General features: G+C 44.1%; 1 protein-coding gene across 2 annotated transcripts in view; it reads right to left on the bottom strand.

Annotated features, from left to right (window-relative positions):
- Positions 1 to 5,095: 5,095 nt before the first annotated feature.
- The window catches only part of PLCL2 (phospholipase C like 2), a 190,943-nt gene continuing 176,503 nt past the window's right edge, over positions 5,096 to 19,535 (bottom strand). For both annotated transcript variants that reach the window (XM_043595476.1, XM_043595477.1), the window contains exon 6: positions 5,096 to 5,938. In XM_043595476.1, coding sequence (XP_043451411.1) covers positions 5,759 to 5,938 — 180 coding nt within the window. In that variant the 3' untranslated portion in view covers positions 5,096 to 5,758. The remainder of the gene's footprint in view (positions 5,939 to 19,535) is intronic.

The raw sequence follows: 19,535 nt of genomic DNA, 5'->3' as shown, positions 1-19,535 counted from the left end.
GTAGCCACCAGCCACATGTGGCAGTGGAGTTACTGAAATGCGGCTAGTGTGACTGAGGAAGCAAATTTTTTATTTCACTAAGTTCTTATTAATTAAAATGTAAATTTATGGCCACACGCGGTTAGTGGCTATTGTATTCGATAGCACAGATAGAGATGTTTCCATTATCACAGAAAGTTCTATTGGACAGCATTGGTCTAGAATTTGGGAGGCAATTACAAGAAGAATCAAACCAGAAATGATTAAGCATGGTAAGTTCTTGGCACTAAGGCCAGGGGGAAATGGAAGGAGAGTTTTACTCTCATATTAGACCTTCAATACTTTGAATATTCATTATCTATATCATATCTCGCTATATGTCCAGAACGCTCATCTCAACCTATAATCTCAAGCCACAACAATCCATTCCCAAAGGACTTTTGTGATTTTGGGTTTAGAGTAAAAAATCTTTTTAGAGGGAAGACATTTGTTGTTATAAATTCTAATAGTCATATTTCACCTGAGTTGTTAATTTCTATTTTCCACCTAACATCTGTGGCTTTGATAAAATGCAAAAGTATTGTAGTTCATGAAACTGAACTGCTATTCATCACTTTCCAGGCCACGGCTTTACTTTAAATATTCGATTCTTTGGTTTCTGCGGCCCCCAAAGAGAGTTTTAGCTTTCCTTGACAGTAAAAGTGGGAACTTATCAGAGAGAGGATGGCATTTGTTGGCAACATGTGAACATCTCTGCATGGAGGAGGACTGGCCAAACCACTCCCGTGGGGAGCAGAAGATAGGCCGTGTGAGCGGCACATGCACTTTTTAATTCACATTCTTTAGCATTTGACCTTTTTAGTAACAGGGAGCATACATTTCTCCATAATTAAGTAAAACTAATAAAAGGTAGATTGGATATAATAAAACTAAATATTGGGCACTAGCTTTTTAGGAAACCAAGACCAAAATCCCTGACAAGGCCCTCCACCACCCATTCCACACCTCCTCCCTCTCATTGTCTGCACCCCAGTCTCACTATCCTTCTCTGGGTCCTCAGGCATGCCACCCTCCCTCCCATCACCGGCTTTGGCAACACGCTGGGTTCTCTCCCTAAATTGTCTGAATTTCACCCTCTCCTGACAATTTTTGCCTCCAGGTCTCAGCTAAAATACAACTCTCTCAGAGAATCTTCTGTGGCAGCTTGCATATTCCGAAGGTGATCTTAACATCTCCTAGCCTATATCCTCTTCTGCAAGACAACCTTGCCGCTTCCCTAGCAAGAGAGGGAGTTGATTTCTCCACCCACTTGAACCTGGGCAGACTTAGTGACATACTTGAATAATATAATGCAGCAGAAGTAACATTCTGGGACTTCTGAGGCTAGGCACAAGAAGTCTCAAGAAGACCAACAGCTTCTAGATAGGTTTTCTGGAACACAGACTCTCGGAACCCAGTGCCCTGCTATAGGAAGTCCAAGTCACATGGAGAGATGATAAGCAGATGCTTTGGCTGACAGCCCAGCCATGTGAGGGTGCCATCTTGCAAGACGGCACGTGTAGCCAGTCAGATGACTGCAGTCCCAGCTGACATCTGCCGGTGACTGCATGATAGACCCCAAGCAAGAACCACCGAAGTGAGCCCAGCCAACCCAAGACATAAGGACTGTTTTAAGTTCTCAGGGTTGAGTTTCAGAGCAATAGATACTCAGTCCATCTTCCAAGGAGGGTGAGGCCTCTGTATACTCTCATGGCTCTACCTTTCAAGAATCACTACTGATGATCATACAGCAAGTCCGCTGTGAGCCAGGCACCTTACACACGCCGTCTTATTCAGTCCTCACAAGAATCCTGTGAGGGAAGGAAGCATTTTTTTAATCCTTCAATTACAGAAGCAAGAGAGTCTGAGCACACTTCCTCTCAGTACTCAGCTAGGATGTGAGCCCAGGTAGCCCCTCCATTGCCCTCGCCATGGTTTGTCATTGTACCTTCTCTTTGTAATTATTTAATGTCTCCTTCTCAAAACCACATTGTGAGTTCCATGTGGGTTGGGACCATGTCTGCTCTTGTTCATGGTGGCCCCTGGTGTCCAAAATGTGTGCTTGGTGAAATCAGAGCAAATCTCAGTGGTTTCTCGGGAGCTCATGTTCAGAGTGAAAGAGAAATAAAATTACCTCCTTGCTTATGACATAGTGCCCACCTTGTAGTTAAGGATGAAATATATATTTGGAATTCAGAAGAGTACAGATGGAGGTTGGGGAACACAGGCTTCAGGGCAGGCAGCTCTGGGCTCAAATCCTAACTTGAGCAGTCTGTGACCTTGGCCAAAGTCATCATCTCTTCACCTATAACATTGGTTAAGTATCTTGCCAGTTGTTGAGAGGATAAAATGACATATGCAAAGTCCCTAAATACAGTCCTTGCTTGACACACAGCCCCAACAAAGGGTCCCCCTATCAGACGTAACAAACAGAAAATTCTTCCAATTCATGGTAAATGTCAGGTCTGTTCAGATCAAAGCCTAGCTTGGGTAGGAGCTCCTACTGAAGACGGTAAAGAGAAATCTAGCGGGGCTTTCTCACTCAGTGGGTGGGTACAAGGGAGTGATGCTCTTGAGGTCAATTTTGCATTTATGTCATTTCAACCCTTGATCAAAGATTCAACGCAAAGTATCCAATGTACCAGATGAGGCCGCATGACGAAGACTGCAAGCCGGATGACTCTCCCCGTCCAGCCCCACCTCCGTGCAGGTGGAGAGCATCCTCCAGAGGACGCAGGCCACCCAGCTGGGGAGGGACTCCACCTGGCCCAGACTCCCAGGCCACACCCCTGCCCTGAGACGGAGGAGGTGAGCATTTGGGGTTTAGAGGCCTTCTTTCCCACCGTTCAGAAGCTGTAGCTGCTAGAAGCAGAAAAGAGACCAACACTTGCAATGGCTCAGGTATCAGAGAGGATCCATCTCACAAGCAGATGCCTCGGGATTTATTCTGTGGACAGGTCATCCACACGACTGCTGGAAACCTGGTGCTTGGCTCTGTTTGTAGGTTGCCAGTGTGACGTTTCGTTTCTCACTGAACTCACCAGGCATCGGCCATAGTCCCTGCGCAATTCTGCCCGACTCTTCACGTTCCTGTATCCTCGCCAGCACTACGCCAGTTGTGTTCAGGGACTTCCCATCAGATGTTTCCCTTAACTAGGGATGATGCAGTGTGTGTGCACAGTGTGACTGATGTACACATTAGTCAAACTAAAGGGCGTTATTTGTTTGACTTATTATAAGTAAACAAGTCTCTTACAGTAAGAGACTTAAGTGGGGGTTCCCCCATATAAGGAAGGGAGATGAGGGAGGGAAGCCGGCCTGTCACCCCGCTGTCGCCACAATTTATGAACTTAGGAGTGTGTCCCACGTTTGTTTGACTAGTGGGGTTATAATAAGGCCCTCACAGGTTTGAGTTGGAGCAGACCAGTTAGTCCTTTGTAAGAGAAACCTGCTTACAAAGGTCATAAATCATAACTTTGGCTCAGGGCCAGGTGACGAATGGTTCCCATTTCCGTATGGAGACGAACAGAAGAGAATAGCTCAGTTGGCCGTGACTGCATGTTCTGTTGATCTGAGCCACCATCTTCTTTAATGAAGGATGGGGGCCTCACTGGGGCGGGGACTAGGCAGACAGGAGGAACACGGCAGCTTCGGGAGCAACTCTTCAACTGATGTGCCTTCTTGTTCCCGTTACGTGGCCAATTCCTTTGAAGAGATGGGTCAAAAGAAGGTTGCTTTTTTTTAACTGAGGAAAAGTAGAGCAAACCCGGGGCTGGGTGCAGCGCCCACACCCCCCTCCACCCTCCTCCCCGGCAGACCCCGTGACCTGGGGTTGTGTGTGATATTGTCCTTGTCCGCAACCCCTGCACCTAGAAAGGAGTCTCAGGAGCAATCATCTCAGACTCCTTGTGTCCTCAAGTTGCCCATTCCACACCTGTATGACCTACAGCAAATCACATGGGCCTTGCTCTCCGAGTCATTCAAGCCACACCTCCACTGATGCCTGCCACGGCTGTAAATGTAGTATTGTGTTCAATCTCATTCTATTGTGAAAAGTCACTTTTTTATTATTTTTGGATTTCACCGTGAAGTTGAATATTGCTATTTACTTGCCAGCTGAGTTCGAGGATTATTAACAATGGTCTAAATGATACAGCATTTTATTTCTCATTCTATAAAGCTACTCTTAATTCGTTGCTAGTCTCCCGCACTGCTCCCCCCCCCCCCCCCCCGCTTTTTTTTTCTGTGTGGAGTTCATTTCCGAGCAGAGAACTGAAGCTACCTACCCGCCGGGCGTTCGCCGGGGTGCGCCGGGAACCGCGCAATCATTCAAATGACAGATAGGTTTAATTTTCTAACTGGAATTACACGGTGCCGAGAGCCAGCGAAGATGCATACCTTCACTTAAGCACACTCTTTAGAATGCAAATGACAAGAACTGAGCAGAGAAACTGTTTTTTAAGAGGATATTTAGGAGTCTGGGCAGAAATAAATTAAATATATCAGCCTGAGCGTCTTCCTAACTGGGAGGAAATAGCAGATTACGCATATTTATCTGGCTTGCAGACCTGAACCACTGAAAAGAAAGTGGACAAATCGAGGAGGGTTGCTGAGGATTTAGAGCTTTTACTCTTCCAAAATCTGAAAGCAGGTTTGGTTTGGGAGAAGCAGTAATTAGGCTGCAGTGTCTGGTATGTTTTCAAAACTAGCACAAAGTTTCACCGACTTAGAAAATAAAGCCTTGGATTAAAATCCCAGCCGGCCGAGGACAGCTACACGTGCCCCAGCCCCTCTAACTGCCTCTGAGGGACCCTCTGCACGGCACGGTCTGGAGGCACCCGCACTCCAGTGGGAATTCAAAGCACAAAGCGGCATCTCGGTTCCTCGTAGAATCAGTCAGCTGTCGTTGCGCAAAGTCGTGAGCACCTTCCTCGAAGCAAAACGGCTAAGCCAGACAAGCAACTCATTTTTGACAAAGCTGGTTCAACAATCGGCTCCTCTGAAGAGTAGAATATTTTTAACTAGAAATTTTAAAAGTGAAAACTTTCATTAAGTGCATGTACTGCTATTGGAGAAATATCAGAAAACATCGTTTTAATGTGAACACTACTTCATACAATGAAAAACTATTTACAATGTGTTGCTTCCAGATTGGCTGCTTTTACATTGTATGTCTACCCAGCGTGTGTCTTCAGCCGGGAGCTGCAGTCCTTGTACCCGACGGCTCTCCAAGGCCCCTGGGGACTCGGAGCATCTGTCCACTTACATTCTCCCTAGTAATTATGGCTCAGCAGGCACGCCACCAAAATCATCTATAACTCAGAGACTCTGGCAATCGTATAGAAGTAAAATGCGTAGATTAGGTTTCTGTCCAATAAATACTAATTTGACAATACAATCCATTTCCATCTTAAGAAATTGTTTTCAGTTAGGAAAACATTTTTTCTCAACGGAACTAGAACGAATAGTCTGTGGTTCACCCTGGAACTGTTAACGATGTCTTTGCATACAAATATAGCATATTTTGGCCAGGAATATAATTTCTTGTTAAAGAGTTTATTTGCCTTCACACGCAGAATTGCTACATACATTCACAGTTTTAAGAGACTGCAATTAGCTATTCCAGTTGTGCTTTAAAATCCCAAATATTATTTTCATTAGTGAGTGCAAAGCAAATGTCCCACTTGACTACAATTGGTCCTAGAGTTATAAACTCCATAATGGTTTCTAGAAAATTCCTTCAATCTCCAGTTTCATCATTTGCTTTTTCAGGTATGACTTCCAGGCTCCGACGTGGCTTCTGAACGTCGGCATTTTCTGTGCCTGGTTTATTCAGCCCACATGAAACAGCAGCATAATGGATTTGTTTCAGGTTCTCCAAGGTCTCGTTCTTGGCATATTTCAAAAGATCCGCTTGTCCCTGTAACAAGACATGCAATTAAATGTTAGATGTGACTAACATGACTTCTTGTTGCAGTCTGACAATACAGGTGTTCCACTGAAATAGAAATATTTTGATGCCACAAGAGGGCATGTTTATCTGCTATTGGCACTGTATCCGAATAGGTCAATTGTAATAAAAAACAAGATTGTCTTCCCAGTTTTCCACATCAAGCTCCAAGACCGTGCTGCCTCTTTGGTTCTTTCCCTTTATAAATCTGAATAGAATGCTGTGTGTGTGGACCATGGCTGTCTGCCCTGGTTAGAATTACATCTTTTTGTAAACTGTTTGGCCCATCTTGGTTTTTTCCTTTTAAGATTTGCCTTATTTTTAGCTTCTCATTCTGAAGTAAGTATAAATTCACAGGATGCAAATATAATACAGAGAGGTCTCATATACCTTTCCCCAAATTTCTCCCAATGGTTATGGCTTACATAACTAGAGTACAAGGTCCAAACCGAGCAGCTGACGTTGGTGCGATGTACACGTATAGCTCTGTGTCACTTCATCCCATGGGGAGATTCACGTAACCACCACTGCAATCAACACACAGAGCTACAGAGACCTCCCAGGCACCAGGACTCTACAGTCACACCCTTCCCCATCCCTCCACCATCCGTAGCCCCTTGACAACCACCAGTCTGTTCTCCATTATAAAGACTTGCTTTTGAAGCAAGCTTTGGCAGATAGGCACCCAGCAGGTTTTCACGGACTACTTGCTTAAAGGAGGAAGGAAGGAAAGGATTCTTTATTTTCAATAAACTTTCTTAGCCAAATCTTAATTTCTTTAGTGGGGTGTGGCCATCCTCTTGACATACATGCAGTCTAACACATAGGTCAAGACACAATGGGATGGACTGAAGCACCAGTCACTGGGAGTCTGGAATCTGAGCTGATGCCAGAGCTCAATGGAGAGTTTGTCAGTCTCATCACTCTTGACATATTGACCAGAGAATTCTTTGGCCGGGTGGACGCGTGGACAGCTGTCTTGTGCATCTTGGACTGGTGAGCAGCATCCATGGCTTTTGTCCCCTTTAGACCAGTTGCACCCCCTCAGCTGTGACAACCAAAATGTCTGTAGATGTTGTCAGATATCCTCTGGGGGGTGAAACTACCCATATATCAGCTGACCATTTCAAGATTACTGGTTAGGAGAGATGATGTGGTACTCCACTGTAAATTCCAACATTCCTACTTTGGTTGCTTGTTCTATTTTCCCTTCTGATATTTAATCTGCCTTCCATTAATAGTTCTTTCTACTTATACTATTACCTTTCCTTCTCTCCTATTTTCCTTGTCCCTATTTTGTCCCCTTCCTTGGGCTCTAAATTCATTCTGTTATTCTCTTTATCATCCCTCCATACTTTGGCTTTTTCTTTGTCATACTTACATTCTTGGTACTATCCCCTCTTTCTCTTGTTTTTTTTTCCCCCCTTAACTGCCTCTCAGCGTGCATCCCATTAAAGTGCTCCTGTACAACAAAAGCTGGGGGCCAGTTGTGGAGGCAACAGGTAAGGACTTACCTTGGAAGGCAACTGGACTACAATCAAATCTCAGCCTCTGGTGAGACTAAACTGCAGCGTGATCTTAAGCCACTATGAGGCCGGAATCCACAGAATGGTTTGCTATTTACCACTTACTGTTCATGATTTTCCTGCTTTACAAAGACCTTTAATTAGTAACTATAAATACATGCTCCATTGCTTAGTTTAACTGAAGAGCTTCATTTTTATTCATTCTTACTAGTCACTGAACTCATACACTGAAATTTTACAAGCAGTAAGGTCTTTGTACATAAATATAGCATATTGTGCCAGAAATATAATTTCTTGTTAAAGACTTTATTTGCCCTCACGTGCAGGATTGCTACATACATTTACGGTTAACAGATTGTAACTAGATATTCCACTTGTGCTTTAAAATTCCAAATATTGTGTTTAAATTAATTAACTTTATTTTTTAGAGCAGTTTCAGGTTCACAGTAAAACTGAGCAGTTAAGTACAGAAATTTCCCGTATGCCCCAATCCCCGCATGAGGCATAACCATCTCCACTACTGACATCCTGCCCCACAGTAGTACATTTACTGTAACAATAGACCTACACTGCACATCATTATCACCCAAAGTCCATGGTTTACACGAGGGTTCACTCTTAGTGTCGTACATTCTGTGGGTTTGGACAAGTGTACAATGACATGTGCCCCATTACGCAGCATAGTCACACTGCCCTAAAAACCCTCTGTGCTCCCCCTATTCATCCCTCCCTTCCCCTTAATGCCTGGCAACCACTGATCTTTTCACTAGCTCAATATTTTGCCTTTTTCAGAATATTATATAGTCGGAATTCTACAGTACGTAGCCTTTTAAGATTGGCTTCTTTCACTTAGTGATATGCAATTAACTTTCCTCTATGTCTTTTATGGCTCACTAGCTCATTTGTTTTTAGTGCCGAATAATGTTCCATCGTCTGGATGTACCACAGTTTATTCATTGACTCACCTACTGAAGGACATCTCAGTTAAACCCAAGTGTTGGTGATTATGAATACAGCTACTATAAACATCCATGTGCAGGACTTCGTGTGGACATGAGTTTTCAATTCATTTTGGTAGATACTGAAAGGAGCATGACTGCTGATATCATACAGCAAGAGGATGTTGAGTTTGGTAAGAAGCTGCATCCCGTCTTCCACAATGGCTTGCCACTTTCTGTTCCCACCAGCAGTGAATGAGAGTTCCTGTTGTTTCACATCCTCACCAGCATTTGGTGCTGTTAGCACTTTAGATTTTGGTCATTCTAAAAGGTAAACATTAGTGTCTAATTTTTGTTTTAATCTGTAGTTCTCTAATGACATATAATGTTGAACGCCTTTCCACATGCCCACTTGCCATCTGTATGCCTGCTGTGGGGAAGCGTCTGCTCAGATCTTTTGTCCATTGTTTAATTATTCATTTTCTTACTGTTGAGTTTTAAAAGTTCTTTGTGTGTTTTAGGTAACCATTGCTTATCCGGTGTGTCTTTTACAAATATTTTCTCCAAGTTTGTGGCTTGTCTTCTTGTTCTCAACTTGTCTTGCAGAGCAGAGGTTTTTAATTTTGATAGAGTCCTGCTTATAAATTCTTTCTTTTCTTTCTTTATTTCATGACTATGTTGTTGGGGTTACACCTAAAAAGTCATCACCATACCCAAGGTAAGCTAAGTTTTCTCCTACGTTATTTTCCAGAAGTTTTATAGTTTTCCATTTAGGCCCACAATTGGCTCGAAGTTAATTTTTGTGCAGGGTGCAAGGTCTGTGTCTAGATTTTTTTTTTTCTCTTCGCATGTGGATGTCCAGTTGTTCCTGCACCATTTGTTTAAATGAGTATCTTTGCTCCATTGTATTGCCTTTGCCCCTCAGTCAAAAATCAGCTGACTAAAATTTGTGTGGGTCTATTTCTGGGCTCTCTATTCTGTTCAATTGATCTCTTTGTTCTTTCACCAATATTACACTGTCCTGATTACCATAGCTTTTTTTTTTAAGTTTAATTATTTATTTTGAGACAGTGAGAGCCAGGGAAGGAGAGAGAGGGAATGAGAGAGAGAATTCCAAGCAGGCTCTGCACTGTCAATGCAGAGCCCGATGCAGGGCTCGAACTCATTAACCTAGAGACCATGACCTGAGGCATAATCAAGAGTCAGATGCTTAACCAACTAAGCCACCCAGGAGCCCCAGTTACTGTACTTTAGAGTAAATCTCAAGTTGGGTAGCATCACTCCTCTTTGTTCTTTTCCTTCAAGACTGTGTCATCTATTCTGGGTCTTCTTCATCTCCATATAAACTTTAGAATCGATTTGTCAATATCTACAAAATAACTTGATGGAATTTTGGTTGGGATTATGTTGAATCTATAGCTCAATTTGGAAAGAAATGACATCTTGAAAATATTGAGTCTTCTAATCCATGAACAGGAAGTGTCTCTCCATTTATTCATTTCTTCTTTGATATATTCAATCAGTTTTGTAGTATTCCTTACGTAGATCTTGTACATATTTTGTTAGATTCATGCCTAAGTATTTTATTTTTGGAGATGCTAATGTAAGTGGCATTATATTTTTAATTTCAAATTACCCTTGTTCATTGCTGTTATCTGGGAAAGTGATGGACTTCTATACACTAACCTTGTATCTTGCAACCTTGCTATAATCGTTTATTAGTTCCAGGAGTTTTTTGTCAATTCTTTTGGAATTTCTACATAGATGATCATGTCATCTGTGAACAAAGCTATATTTTTTCCTTCCCAATGTATAACTTTTATTTTTCTTTCTTGTCTTATTGAATTAGCTTGGACTTCTAGTACAATGATGAAAAATAGCGGAGTCAGGGGATTTCTTTGCCTATGTTTGCCTAATGGGAAACGTTTGAGTGTTCCCACCATTAAGTATGATAGTTAAAGGTGTTTTGTTCTTTATCAAGTTGAGGAAGTTCTTCTCTTTCTAATTTGCTGAGAGTTTTTATCATGAATGGGCACTGGATTTTGTCAGATGCCTTCTTGCCATCTAGTGAGATGATCATGTGATTTTTCCTCTCTAGCCTGATTACACAGATTGATTTTCGATTGTTGCACCAACCTTCATACCTGGTATAAATCTCACTGGGCCACAGTGTATAATTCTTTTCATACATTGCTGGACTCAGTTTTTTAATATTTTCTTGAGGATTTCTGCATCTATGTTCATAAGAGATACTGATCTGTAGTTTTTTTGGTAATGTCTATCTGGTTTTGGTATTAGGATAAATGCTGGCCACGTACAATATATTAAAAAGTATTCCCTCTGCCTCTATTTTCTGGAAGAGATTGTAAAAAAAAAAAAAAACTGGCATAATTTCTTCCTTAAATGTTTGATAGAATTCACCAGTGAACCCATGTGAGCCGGTGCGTTCATTTTAAAAGGTTTTTGTTTATTTGACTTCTTTAATAGAGATAAATCTATTCAAATAGTCTATTTCTTCTTGTGAGTTTTGGTAAAATGTGCCTTTCAAGAAATTGGTTCATTTCATCTAAGTTATCAAATTTGTGGGAGTAGGGCAGTTCATCACATTCCTTTGCTGTCCTTTTAATGCCCATGGGATCTGTAGTGACATCCCTTCTTCCATTACTGATATCAGTAATTGATGTCCTCTTTTTTTCTTCCTTCATAGTTAGCCTGGCTAGAGACTTACTGATTTTAATGATCTTTTCAAAGAACCATCTTTTAGTTCTATTGATTTTCTCTCTTAATTTCCTGATGTCAATTTCACCGATTTCTGCTCTAATATTTTTATTAATAAAAATTAGTAGGTCTATGTTCAAAGTGCTTCCTTGGCATGTCCTCTTAGACTTCACGTGTCCAAAACTGAGTTCCTGATATCCTTCCTACCAGCCTCTCTATAACCAGCTCCTCTCAGGGTAAGACAACCCCTTTCTCACAGTGACTGAGAACACAGACCCTAGTACCACCTTTGACTCGTCTCCTTTTCTTTCATCCCTCATCCCACTTGTCGGCAGCCTCCGTTATCTCTGTCTTCAAAAAATATACACATATACAGGTTCTCAGCACTTCTTACCACCCTCATTGCTACCACTGGCAGCCTGAACCACCATCACCTCTCTCTGAGTTTATGACAACTGGCCATCCGGCTTCTCCTCTGTCAACATGACAGCCAGAGACATACAATCAAACACAGTCAGAACATGAACCCCCCAACCCGTGGCTCCTCGTATAACTCAGACTGAGTTCTGTGGGCAGTTCCCACAGCCCCCGAGCTGTCTTCACCCTCTTCATCACCCCACCTTGTTCACTAAGCCACTGTGACACTGGGCCCCTAAATGTTCCTCAGACACGGCAGGTCCTCTCTGGCCCCGCCTGGGGCCAGACTCATGCACACTCAACATTGCCTATGCAGGGAAGGCTCTCGCCCCAGGAAGACACACAGTTTGCTCTGTCACCTCCTTCGGGCCTTGACTCCCTGACAGCCTTTCCAAAATGAAAACTGCCACCTCTTGCTCCCAACTCTTCTTGCCCCTTCCCTGCCTTGCTTTCTCCATGACATGTTCTCTGTTGCTTTGTTTACTGTCTGTCTCTCCCATTAAATGTGAGTTCCAGGAGAACTGGGACTTTCACATCTTCAATCCACTGCTGAACCCTCACCCCTCAAGCCTACAACAGCACCAGGCATACAACACAGGCTTAAGAAATGTGTTGAATGAGTATAATTAGACTAAGATGTGAAAGTCCCCTCTTTAATCTTCACAGTGGTCTCCCAATCATGTGCTTCACCTTTTTCTCTGCATTTATATATATATTATGAATAGGTATTATATTTTTTACAGAAATGAAATCAAGCAAACCCTGCCATTCTTCAGTTTTCTTTTTTTCACCAAAAATCATGTCTTGGCAATCTTTCCATGTCAGCATATATAGATCTGCCACAGGATGACAGGGCATTTAAATAGAAAAATCCCCAGATGGTATACAGGATAATTAATGTGGTAATAACGAATTCTTTATCTGGTGGAATCTTGGTTCCCAAGTTTAGACAGGTCATTACCACACTTTGAATGGATCAGGCTTTCCACACCTAGCCAGGGGAGACACAAAGGACCCCCAGAGCCGGGGAGCTGCTGAGTTTTATCCCCAGCACTTGTATTTTGTTCTGTGCATCCACAACCGCACGTCTGACACGTCTCAGGATTGCGGCATCCAGCGGGAGCAGAGAACAATTCTGAACAAGGTGATGATGGTGTTTGCTGTAGCAGTGTTCACATCTCGTTGCTTCAAAAGAGCAAAGGCTATTTAAAACACCGCCGCCCACTGACACAGGGCATCTGGGTTTGAAGACTCCTACGAAACTGGCTTTGCAATGTTCCCAGTTGAGAAACTCAAACCCTATTTGGTTTCACACATTCTGTTTTGAATTTCATAAGTTATTCTATTTGGTTTTCATCTTGAAAGAGTTATAACAACCTTAGGTCAAAATATTTAAGGTTCCTACTTAGACTCGGAATATAATCTTTAAAAGACATAGCTAAGGGCAGGGTTGGATCCCAGCGGCTCTTGTGGAGAGCCGGCCGCAACTGTGCTCCTTCTGGCCCTGCCGGCGGCTGCCTGAGATCAGGTCAGAGGTCGGAGCAGCCGGGAAGGGAATGATGGCAGATCCCAGACACCAGAGCCAGTGCCCCAGCCATACTCAAGCCTTGGCCAATCACCAAACTTTCTGTCTGACCATAAAAGATGCCCTAGCTTTTAATATGTTAAAAATACTTCAAGGCACATCTGTTAGTCCTACATAGTTTTTGAATCTAAAATTAACAACCACAATTCACTGCTTTTATTTAGACTTAGAGCTAAAACTATAGGGATTGTACACTTCCGTTATTCTTTTTCAAAGCTTTTTAATCCAACTGTCTATTAGAGAAAAACAGAATCATCTCCTTCTGAGATGAGTGAACCAGGGTGGCCACAAAGACTCCCCTGACCTCTGCCACCAATCCGTGCAATGGCCACGTGGCTGAGAGCTGGAAGGGGCAAAAATGGCCATCTGCCGTTCCCTGGGAGTCAGCAGACCCGTTTCTTCCACATTATAAGCAGGTGGATGGAAGAGGAAAAAAGAGGATACCCATACCATTTTGGGAGTCTGAAGGAGGCACAAAGGTAGTCAAAAAATTTTTAATTTAATGCAAATAAAGACATAAGCTATCAGTGTCTGGTTTGACCTCAGCGTGTCTGGGGCCCACACTGACTTCTGGGTTGTTCTGGGACTAACGGCCCCAGCCCGAGAAGCTTCATTTGGATGGCATGGACTAGGCTGCCTCCTTCCTGCTTCTTTGTCCACTCAGGAACAAAGCAGCTTCTAGGCACCTCCACCGATACCTTCCGCTCCCCCAAGACATGAAGCTAACTCTGGGATAAAGAGAGGGGGGCAGACACCTGGAGAGCGCCAAGGCCCAGCAGGAAGACAGACTGGGACCCTGCAAGCGCCTAGCACCGGCCACCCGCTGGCCCCTTACTCAGCAATTTGCCACGCACGTGTCCTTATCTTTCCTATCACCCAGAAGGCTGCAAGAGTTTTCCTGTCCCCTCCCTCAGCATCACTCTGAGATGACAGCACAGGGACCTAGGGTTTTTCTGGCTGTCTCTTGCCAGAATCTAAATTGCAAAACCCTAACACAAGCTCATAATCAGGAAACATTTCTTGGAAAGAGAGTGACTAACGTATGCCGGGCACTGTATTAAGCCCTTCGCAAAGACTATCTCATGATGATCTCAGTTCTGTGAGAGCTGCTGTTACTATTCCCAATTTTGTAGACGAGGACATTGAGTTTAGAGCGATGAAGGGGCTTACCCAAGGCAGAGCCTGCACAGCGAATTACACTTAAAAGCATACAACTTTCTCTCTGTGTGTTCTGTTTTCTTTTTGGATTAAGTGAACCACGGGGCCCAAGCTATACAGTTGAGCCCCACACGTTACATGTGACATTTGAAAGCAAGCAAAGTGTAATGTGCACTACATTTCTAATGTCCCCAGTACATCACCAATGGTGCAGGCAATTCCTTCTTCCTGTGCTTAAACACAAGAACAGAGATACAGATTTCCATTCGTATTTGTTGAATGAGTAGGAAGCGAACAACACCATGGTGGGGCCACGGAAATCCTGGCCCCGGTTCTAAGCTGCCTCACTGCACTCCGAACGCTCCCCTTGAGTGGCTGGCCAAGGCTGTAGCACATTCATCAGAGTTAAGGAAGGCCTTCTTCCTACTGACGTCTCAATAAACCTTACACTTGAACAAAGATCCCCTGATCATCAGTCACCTGAAGTTGGAGCAACGGAGCACGGCAGCATGTGCTCAGCTGTGGAACGATAAATGCATGTTAAATGTTTCATGATTTTTTTCTGTCCTATTGGCTTCCCCTGTGCTCAGTCACATGTGTGAAGGGAGTGGAATGTGAATTGCAAGTGAATTCCTCTCTTGTCAGCAAGAAGACTGCCTTCTGTCTCCCCTGACTCCATCCCAAAGGGTTCGCAGGTGCTGGCCAGGTGGAAAGGCCCTCTGAGAGTATGAAGAACGGTTCTGGGAGCAAGACTCCTAACCCTTAGTCTTCGTCTTAATCCAGAGAGACATTTAAGCTGTATGAAGCAGTGTCCTGATTATGCAAGCGAAGTGGGTTCATCCAGGACTATCCTTGCACCTCGATCCCCTCCCCGCTGCCAATATTTTGGCTATTTCATCACATTTACAGTTGTTCCTCAACTTCACAAAGGTTGTGCTCAAAGGTTTATGCACACTTTAATTTAAAATTTTTAATATAAGATGCGATTTAAATTCAGAGTGGGTGTCTTTCACCTCGAAACTATTTTACGTGTCACTCAACAAAGATGGGGGGGGTGCTCCCAGGCATTCCTAGGCAGCACAGTGGAGAAGGCGTGGGGTCTAAGTTGGGCCTTGACATGGGCGGGAAACGATTTCAGCAGAGGCCAAGGGGCTGTGGAAGACGCTGCCTTCCTTCCACACGTGACTCTACGACTCCAACAAGTGATGCCTTTGGGGCCTAACCACGGCTTGGTAGCATGATTTCTATGCTACAAAGCTTTCTGAGTTCCAACTGTGGTAACATCTCCCTCTGATAATGGGAATGAGCATGGGAAAAGCTAAGTCTCACACTGGCAGTGAGAGCTGGCTCCCTACAGTGGGAGACGACCTCCCCTGACACAGAGCTGGTGGCTCACGTGGTAGAGGGGGGGTGAGGATTTCAGGAGGTGCCGTTGGAGGCTGCAGACGGTGGAAGTGAGCCATGACCTAAGCATAGAAGACAGGAGGTCAAGAGAGTGTTCCGGGCAAAGGGGCCAGGGCCAGAGGGGAGCAAGGGCAGTGTGCCCAGTGTGTAGAGAGAGAAGTGGAGAGCAAGGGGATGCTGAGGGATGAGCAGGGCCAGGGCCACGAACACGGAAGCTTCGAAAACGCTAGTAAAAACGGCACGCACAAGCACTTCCCTCGCACTGTTAATTTTTTAAGCACACTTTTTGCACAATTAAACGTTAGCTGAGTGATCACAAATTCCACATTAGTGGGATCCAAGGTCTGAGGTTTTACTGTGTTTTAAATGGACCAGAAAGTACAGCCTGCCTAATGACAGGCACTACCATAGTTTGGTTTTCTGAGCCATTCTGAAGAGTCTTCACATGCTAAAGAGAGGAATGGCTTCCAGCCAATTACAGATTTTCAGGAAAACAGGCAACATAATACATCACCTAGTACATAAAATAACTAAAGGATATTAACATCAATAAAGAAAAGGAGTTGCCCATGGGCCATCACAGCAATGTTCAGAAAAGAAACAAATGTCAGTCTTCAGTCTTCAAGGTAAGTACCATACCTCAGGTAAAAACAAAATCAAGATGAACGTCTCAGCAGGTGCAAAGACTGTCTGGTTTAACTATTTATTTTTGGCAGAAGTCTCATTTTCCTAGAGAGAACAAATCTCTAATTACTTCTAGGGCTTAGCTTTTAGTCTTGGTTTTGAGGGCGGATGGTGCGGAACAGGAAGAGCTGGCTTGGCAGCAATCCTTCTGGAAAACATCTTGGGGTTGTAATAAACTTTATTTGAGTCTGTGATATGACACAGGTGCTAGAAAATCCAGCATAATTTTGGCCTGTATTGACAGTAAGATAATTTTCAGATTATGAAGAAAACCATACTGACGAGTCCTACCCTGGGGCCGTCAGTGCACCGCGTATCCAGAGTATGGGGATAATTCTGGCCACCCCATCTTATGAAGGACACTGACAAACCAGAGCCGTCAGGAGACCAAGGGACCCAGTGAGGAGGGGATCAGATGCCATCTCACCCTATTACCTGCAGAGATTGAGCATGTCTGACCTGAATCAGGGAGGTCTAAGAGAAGGTAATGATAGCTCGCAAAGGTACAAAGGGATGTTGAGGAGGGGGGAATACAATAATTCTGTGCTGCTTTGAGGGTATTACTGGAACCAGTGGGTAGAAATGAAGTTACCGAGAGATAAAATTCCATATACTGTATGACAGAACAAAACTAAGATTGCATGACAGTGGAGCAGGCTGCCAATCTGGTGGGAGCAGCAGGAAGGTGGGTTTGATGACTTTATGGGGTTGTGTGGCCAAGCCTCACAGTGTATCCTATACCCTTCTAAGGGAAAATGCGTCATTGGCAGGTTCTGCCACTGTGGTAGACTATCTGCAAAGGCACGTGCCATAATTCCTTCCATCTCTGTCCAGGCATGCTACTCCATCCACTAAGAGGCGGAGTCCATTTCCCCCTCCCTTGAATGTGGGCTGGAATTGATTTCCTTTGGTCAGTAACATGGAGGAAGTGGTCTTAAGAAGCCTGGCAGCTTCTCCTTTTGTTTTCTTGGAATCTCATAGCAATATAAGGAAGCTGGGGCTGGACTACTGAATGACGATGGGCCATGCAGAGAAAGGGAGAGATCAAGAAGAGGGGGACCCAGCCATTCTAGCCATCCCTGGTGACATGCCAGCCACGTGAGTGGAGCCTTCTTGGCTACTCCAGGCCCAGCTGACCTCCCAGCTGAACCAAACCAACACCACGGGGAGCAGAAACACCACCCGGCTGAGCACAGCTAGCCCAGAGAATCATGTCAAATAAGAAGCTGTTGTTTTAAGCCACTAGTTTTGTCATGGTTTGTTCTATGGCAACAGAGAACTGAAATAACCAGTCAAGGCGGCCGTATTTTGTGCTATGTGACAGTGCCTTCCTGAGCACAGTGGATTGAAGCAGGTAGGGAACCTGATCCAAGGAGAACTTAATACGAGAGGAGGCTTATACCTTTAGGACCGCAGGTCTGGATGTGAAAGGAAAGGGTAGGCCCAGCCGATCAGATTTCCTCTCCTTGGAATTTGAACTAGGAAATACAAACAGATTGAGAACTTGGAATAAAACCTTCTAAGGTACAGTCGGGGCCAAGCCAAGACCACAGTAAGTCACAGGGCAACAGAAACATGAGTGAGCAGAGGGAGAAGGACAGAGAGAGGACCATCGGCCCTTGGGGAAGAGCTGCCCCGGGTGCTGCTGGGCTTCCTGGCTGCCCTTTACTCCTGTGAGGCTGGAGCACGGCTTCCGGTCCCAGAGCTCCCTGTCCTTTCACAGCCCTCCCCGAGGCCAGCACCTCTCGCCCCTCCTCTGTGAGCTGGCCTGCAGGAGTTCTGCCTCTTACAACCAAAACAGAGCAATTAAAGCAGGGCTCTTCTACCGTGAGATTCTACCATCTTAGGAATGGTAATAAATAGAAGCAATAAAAATTATCACCAGTACAGTGAGCGTTTAGCAAATGAAAAATAAAGGGAGAGAAACCTCTTAATTAAGCTGGTGGGCGGAAAATATTAACAGGATCACCTTCCCACATTTCTGGTGAAATGAGCAAAAAATAGTAAACTTGGCAAACACACACACACACACACACAAACACACACACGTGCGCACACACACATACAACACAAGCAACAAACAAACAAAGGGATATGACATAATTTAACAAACTTCTGAAACTCACAGAATTCATAGTGGCAATTCTTAGAAGTCCTGAAACTTTTAAGAGCCCAGTCAAACTGCAAAGACACAAACTGAGTGCCCTTTTCTTTTATTTCTTAAAAAAATTTTTTTTCACGTTTATTTATTTTTGAGAGAGAGAGAGAGAGAGAGAGCACAAGTGGGGGAGGGGCAGAGGCAGAGACACAGAATCCAAAATGGGCTCCAGGCTCCAAGCTGTCAGCACAGAGCTCAACTCGGGGCTCGAACTTGGGAATGGCGAGACCATGACCTGAGCTGAAGTCAGCCACTTAACCAACTGAGCCGCCCAGGTGCCCAGTCCTTTTTGTTTACTTCTGCTTGATGCAACAGAAAAGGTGATGGGACACAGGGTAAGAAGAAAGAGGTAACGCAGGACAAGTGAGGAATCGGACTGACACACATAGAAAACTGGACACAGTATATTAAACAATGATGTTCTGACAGTGCAACACAGTGCGCCCTGATGGAAGGGATACAAACGGGGGTCCAGCTCCCTGTGTGGAGGGGTTCCAGGCTGCAGTGCAGGAAGGCAGAGCCTGGCGGCCCCACCAAGCCAAGGGGATGGAGTTTGGGGTTCAGGGAGGCTAAACAGCTGGGATGTACAGGGTGGAGCAGTGGGGCTCTTAGACAGCTACTGTCAATATCTGGTTCGGGAAGACGAAAGGTATGATGAGCACCAAAAGGAGAGTGGGAAGCTGGATGGGACTAACGGCAGAGTAGGCACTGTAGAAGATACAGCAATATTGGTTGAAGATGTAGAAACAATGGAAACTATTTTTTAAGAAAGGAAAAGAAAAAAGAAAAGAAAAGAAAAGAAACCTAAAAAGAAAGGAATAGTGGATCCGTCACTTTTGGGAAAATATCAAGCAGTATACATGTATAATAGGAGTTACAGAATGAAGAGAGAAAGGGTAAGACTGAAAAAAAGATTTAAAGAAAAAATGACTAAAAATTTTTCCAAATTTGATGGAAATTTCCACATATAGAAGAATCT

This window comes from Prionailurus bengalensis, chromosome C2 (genome assembly GCF_016509475.1).
Source record: "Prionailurus bengalensis isolate Pbe53 chromosome C2, Fcat_Pben_1.1_paternal_pri, whole genome shotgun sequence".
Taxonomy (NCBI): domain Eukaryota; kingdom Metazoa; phylum Chordata; class Mammalia; order Carnivora; family Felidae; genus Prionailurus; species Prionailurus bengalensis.
Note: the sequence above shows the minus strand (reverse complement) of the source record. Positions and strands in the feature narration are given on the sequence as shown.